Source organism: Stenella coeruleoalba (assembly GCF_951394435.1).
Source record: "Stenella coeruleoalba genome assembly, chromosome: 1".
Lineage (NCBI taxonomy): Eukaryota > Metazoa > Chordata > Mammalia > Artiodactyla > Delphinidae > Stenella > Stenella coeruleoalba.
In genome coordinates, this window is record NC_137169.1 from 102,570,885 (window position 1) to 102,576,799 (window position 5,915).

A 5,915-nucleotide genomic window follows, 5' to 3' on the forward strand; every position below is an offset into this window, starting at 1 on the left:
TTGAGACTCCATTCAGCTGGCTAGGAGTTGTTATTATTCTCCAGTTGTATTGTCTGAGTGATACAATTTTAAATAGTTTTTAAAGTGAAAATGCCAGTGGTTTGGAAGGATGTAAACTGAAAAGTAAAGTCCATCTCCATACAACATCCCCAGTCTCGCTTCCCAGAGTTTACCCTGATAACAGATTTTTGCATACACTTCTAGAGAATTTTTACACATATGCAAGTGCATATGTGACCCAGATGTTGGCTGTCTACCTCGTCTGTATGGCTTGACTCTCTTTTGGTCCCAGGCCATGCTTGACACAAGACTCAGCCCCTGGTCAAGGGACATTTACAAGAAACCCAATCATACCAAATATATTTGATGTATAAAGTATTATTAAAGATTGATGGGGGGCTTCCCTGGTGGTGCAGTGGTTGAAAATCTGCCTGCCATTGCAGGGGACATGGGTTCGATCCCTCGTCCAGGATGATCCCACATGCCATGGAGCAACTAAGCCTGTGTGCCACAACTACTGAGCCTGCGCTCTAGAGCCCACGAGCCACAACTACTGAGCCCACGAGCTACAACTACTGAAGCCCACACTCCTAGAGCCCGTGCTCCACAACAAGAGAAGCCACCGCAACGAGAAGCCTGCACAGCACAACGAAGAGTAGCCCCTGCTCGTCGCAACTAGAGAAAGATCTCGTGCAGCAACGAAGACCCAACGCAGCCAAAAATAAATAAGTAAACTTTAAAAAAAAAAAAAAGATTGATGGGGTTGAGGAGAAGGGTCACATTGCCTGGGATCAGCCTCTGCCTCTTGAACAAAACAAAACTATGTTCAGCATGCCTCTCCTCCATGGTATTGCCAGCCCATACTGGGCATTCTCCTCTTTGGCCCGTTCACTGTATCCTGCCAACACACACACCCATACACACACAGACACACACACACTCACACACACACAGTCTCAGCAATTCCCATCATGCCTGTTCCAAGGCCTCTGCATCCCCATCCCAACCCTTACCTTCTCCCAGCCACCCCAGCTGAGTTGTAAGGATGCACTACATTTTATTTAACCAGTCGCTTTTTGATGGACATTTAGGTTGCTTCTAGTTTTCTTTTGCTGTATTCAACAATGTGGTAATTAATATTCTTAAAGATACATCTTTGAATACTTATGAGTTTGTTGTAAACTCTTAGAAGTACAGTGTCTGGGTCAAGAACACGTGCCTTCACAATTTGGATATATTTTGACAAACTGCTCTTTAAAATATGACATGAATGTACATTCCCATAACGCCTGGGATCACCTGTTTCCCACACCTTGGCCAACACTGGATGTTACTAAACTTTATAATCTTTACCAATCTAATAGCAAAAAATAGTACCTTATTATCTTTTTTTTTTTTTTTAGTTTTTAAAAGGAAGATTTATTCAACAAGTTTCACTTAGCGCAATACACCTAAAAGGAAAATCACAATACAATGAAAAGATTTAAATCAAGACCTCAGAATTTCATACAAACACCAAGACCAAAATCTTAAAGTATTGGTATTGCGTCTCAAATTTTCCCCATTAACTTAAAAAAAAGCTTAAACTTACGTGCCATAGAGGTTATTAAATGAAACTAGAATTAACAAACATGCTAAATGTTTCACTTTTAATTGTAGACACAGCTCCTATATTGAGTTTCACAAAAAAGCATGTCTTTCAACAACGCATCCCAACAGTGTCCAATGTAATGTGGTGTAAACACCATTTAACATAATTCAACTGCTTTAACCTAAATACATCTACTGCTTCAGTACATCCTACAATATAACTAACTTGAGAAAAGCTGAAAATTATTTAACAGTAACAGATTACTCAACCTAGTTACATCCTAAATGAATGTTTGTGTTCAAAATTACTGAAACTTAAGTCTTTAAAACAATCCTGATTTCCACTTAGAGTAAGCATAAACCACAAGTTTGTATTGCAAAACTGTTAAAACTTAAGTTTTGTTTTTCTTTTAAAAAATGTTGACCAAGAGTCAGTGATCAGGATCAATTACATTCCCCATCCACCACTCATACTGGACATGCTAGACATCCCTCCCATTCCGTTCACTCCCACAGATGCTCGGCTTCCACTACCGTAGTAGCTGTTCACTGTTCCTTGGCCGCCTATGCAATGTTTGATTGAAAATCACTGGAGTTTTCCTGTAAAACTTGGTCATATCCACTCATGCTGCTCTGGCCACCATAGCCGCCTCCGTAACCACCACTCAGCTGCTGGCTGGCTGGGCCGCCATAACTGGACTGGTTTGACAAACCCGTGCCTCCTAGCATTTGGCTACCGTAAGCACCACCGCTCGCTCCTGCTGTAGAATTCAAGAAGAGTTCTACATATCTGTGCTGCATATTTGCTTTGTCTTTTGACATAGCTGCCACAGCATCTTCATGAGCTGCAAACTCGACATCTGCTTCACCAGTTACTCTGCCATCGGGACCGATTTCAGTATGTACTCTCACAGGGTTGAGTGGTGAAAAGAAATTATAAATGTCATTCTCAGTAGCTCTGGAAGGTAATCCCCGCATGTGTACACAGTGTCCTGTTGCGCTCTGGAAAGCAGAGCCACCATCCCCGTATCTGTGATCTGACATTCCTGAAAAACAATAATTGAGGTCTCTTCCAAATCTATCTGACTCAAATCCATGGCCATCATTATAGACATATAATATCATAGCCTCCATAACCTCCACCGTGAGCACCACGCCGCATCCTTTCAAAGCCAGCTCCTCTTCCAATGCCGTTATACCCTCTGCCAGCCCCAGGTCTGTCATAGGGACCTGGCCGCTGCATGGCCATAAGTTTTCGTGGTGGATCATAGTGAGTTCTAACTTCAGTTCGACTGCTCTTAAAGATTTCGATATACCTGTGCCCTATTCTTTCCTTGTGTTTTTTTAGAGCCTTTTCAGCTATTTCCTGTGAAGCAAACTGCACGAAGGCCTCCCCCATACTCCTCCCCTGGAAGTCCACCGGCAATGTTATCCCATTTGACACGATTTCCAACCCTGAGAAGAACTGAACAATTTCTTCCTTGCTACATTCACAGGGGAGTCCTCTAAGCCGTACAAAGCCATCATTGGCTGTGTCAGGACTATGTGGACCAGTATGCTTCAACACCCAATCCATTTCAACGTTGTTTGACTTGGATACTTCAACATATCTGTGTCCCATACTTTCTCTGTCTTTTTTCAGAGCCAATTTGACTTCATCTTCTGATTCAAGTTCAAGAAAAGCCTCGCCGCTTGGTCTGCCTTCTCTGGTGTAGATGAAACGAACACGTTGAGCCCCATTTTGAATTTTGCAGTCAGAAAAAAACCGCTGCACTTCGTCGGCCGAGCAAGACCAAGACAAGCCCTGCACCTTCACCACGAATCCCTCGCCGGCTTCGGTGCCCAACATCATCGTCTCTTAGGGGGTCCTGGCGTTGAAACAGCCTGCAAGACGGGCATGAGGGTCAGACCTGCACACACAACTTTGGCGCGGGTGAGAAGAAATCCCTTATTATCTTTTTAATCTGTACTTCTATAATGATGAGTGGGATTAAGCATCTTTGCATATATTTATTTGCCATTGTATTTTTTTTCCTGTAGATGCCCTCTAGGTGTTGATACCAACAAATCCATCTCTTCTTGAAATGATCTTTTTCCTTTGCTTCCAGGACACTTCTGTCCGGCACCTCTTTCTTGTTCCTTTGCTGACTCCTGCTTGTTTAGCTACCTCTGGAATGTTGCTGTCCTCCAGGGTTCCAGCCTCATCCTGCTTCCTTTTCATTGTACACGCTCTCCGCCTGTGATTTCATCTACTCATCCAGGAATAGTTACCTTTTATTGACCATTTCTTATGTTCTAGACATGCTACTAGGCATTCTAAATGCTTATTATAACTCTATGAGGTCGGCGTTATCATCCCCAAGTTTACAGATGAGGAAACGGAGGTCACAGATTAACTTGCTTAAGATCACACGTACCACCTGTAAATAATGGAGCTGGGATTTAATTCCAGAGCCGTTCCTTTCTAGCGCACAAGCTCTTTCTATCACTCACTTGCCGTGTCCTCATTTATCATCTATAGGTAGAGCATCCCAAATCTATATTCCCACTTCAAGCCTCTCTCCTGGTGTCCAAATCCAATTCCTCAGTAGAAATCTCTACCTCGACATCTGCAGGAACCTTAGAGACAACATACTTCCCCATGAACCTGCCCCTCCAGTGATTCCTTTCGTGGTTAGTGGGGCCTTCCAGCCTCCCAGACTCAGCTGATCAATCATCACCAAGTCCCATAGAAACAGCTCAGACATCTGAACTCTTCTCTCCTTCCCTCTGCTGCCCCTTAGCTCAGGGCCTTGCCATTTCTTGCCTGGAATGTCGCATACTTCCTAAAATATTCTCCCTGCCACCAGGCTCTATGCATTCTAGTTTATCCCCTACTCTGCTACCAGAGGTAGCTTTTTTCAATAAGCACAATAACCCATAAATGTTGATAATATTCTTTATCTCATAAGGCTCTTATAAGGAATAAGTGAAGCGATCTATGTAAGAAATGTAGCTCATGCTAATTCCTCAATAAATATTATCAAAATTTACTTTTTCCTCCCAAAAAGTAAATTCTGGTAACACGAATTCTTTTGGCCTGCATTATAAGGCCTAAAGGCCCATTGGATTCCAAGGGCCTGACCTACCACCCTCTCCTCTGGCCTCACACCTCTGCTCTAGTCAACAAAATTTCTCACATTTCATGTCTCTGTGCCTTTGCATAGACTGTTCCCTCTGCATGGAATTCTCTTCACTGCGCTTACTTCATTAGTGAGCTCCTTTGATTCTTTAAGATCTAGCTCAAAGGGCACTTTCCCCATGATGCCAGACCTGAATTCCTTTGATCAGGTTCCTGGGCCCCCTTTTTTTAAAAAAATATTTATTTATTTATTTGGCTGTGGCGGGTCTTCATTGTGGCACTTGGGATCTTTTGCTGTAGCACGCGGTCTTCTCTCTAGTTGCGGCATGCGGCTTTTCTCTTCTCTAGTTGTGGCGCGGGTTCCAGAGCTCATGGGCTCTGTAGTTTGCGGCACACGGGCTCTCTAGTTGAGGCACGTGAGCTCAGTAGTTGTAGCGTGCAGGCTTAGTGGCCCCATGGCATGTGGGATCTTAGTTCCCCAACCGGGGATTGAACCCGCGTCTCCTGCATTGGAAGGCGGATTCCTTACTACTAAGCCACCAGGGAAGTCCCCCTGGGCCCCTTCTTTGCACCCCTTTATTTACTTACAACATTGCGTTGCAGGTACGGCCTATCTCCATGACAAGGCTGAAAACAAGGGCTGTTTCTTATCCATCGTCATGTCCTCAGAATGTGGGACACAGGAAGTGCTTTCAAACTGTGTGTGGAATTAACATGCTTCTTAACATGTGTTACGAAGCACCAGTCATACCCTCCCATCTGGTAGAGCTAGTGCCCTGCAGGCAAGAGGCCCAGGCCCAGCCTCTTAAGTCTGGGCCCTGGGTGTGAGGCTAGATGAGTCACGTAAAACCTCTGAAACCTCATGTTTGGACCTGTATAGCCAACCTCAGCAGTCCCCCAGACAAGAAGGTCAAAGGTCATACATGAGAAAAGCCAGAATGCAGTCAAGATGCAAGATGTTAGAACTGTCAGCCAAAGCCAGGGGAGGAATGATTGTTTTAGGAAATGGAGCGATACCCGGAAAGAACGCAGGCATTGGAGGCAGATAGATGTAAAGCATTATGTCATCCTGTGCTCACACATTAGCCCTGAAATATCATCAGCTTGATACCACAAAGGGCTAGTCCCATTCAGTACAAGTCCACGATGGGGACAGGCGTCTGCCCTGCTCGGTCCTGGACCCATACTGATGACGTGTGGCAGG

The 5,915-nt window shown here is 44.3% G+C and overlaps 1 protein-coding gene across 1 annotated transcript; it reads right to left on the bottom strand.

Moving 5' to 3' along the window:
- Positions 1-2,058: 2,058 nt before the first annotated feature.
- Positions 2,059-3,466, bottom strand: LOC307189638 (heterogeneous nuclear ribonucleoprotein H-like). Its single transcript, XM_079927899.1, is given in 2 exon segments — positions 2,059-2,706; positions 2,708-3,466. Coding segments are annotated over 2 exon segments (1,287 nt in total). The 5' UTR covers positions 3,443-3,466; the 3' UTR covers positions 2,059-2,154.
- Between the last annotated feature and the right edge of the window lie 2,449 nt (positions 3,467-5,915).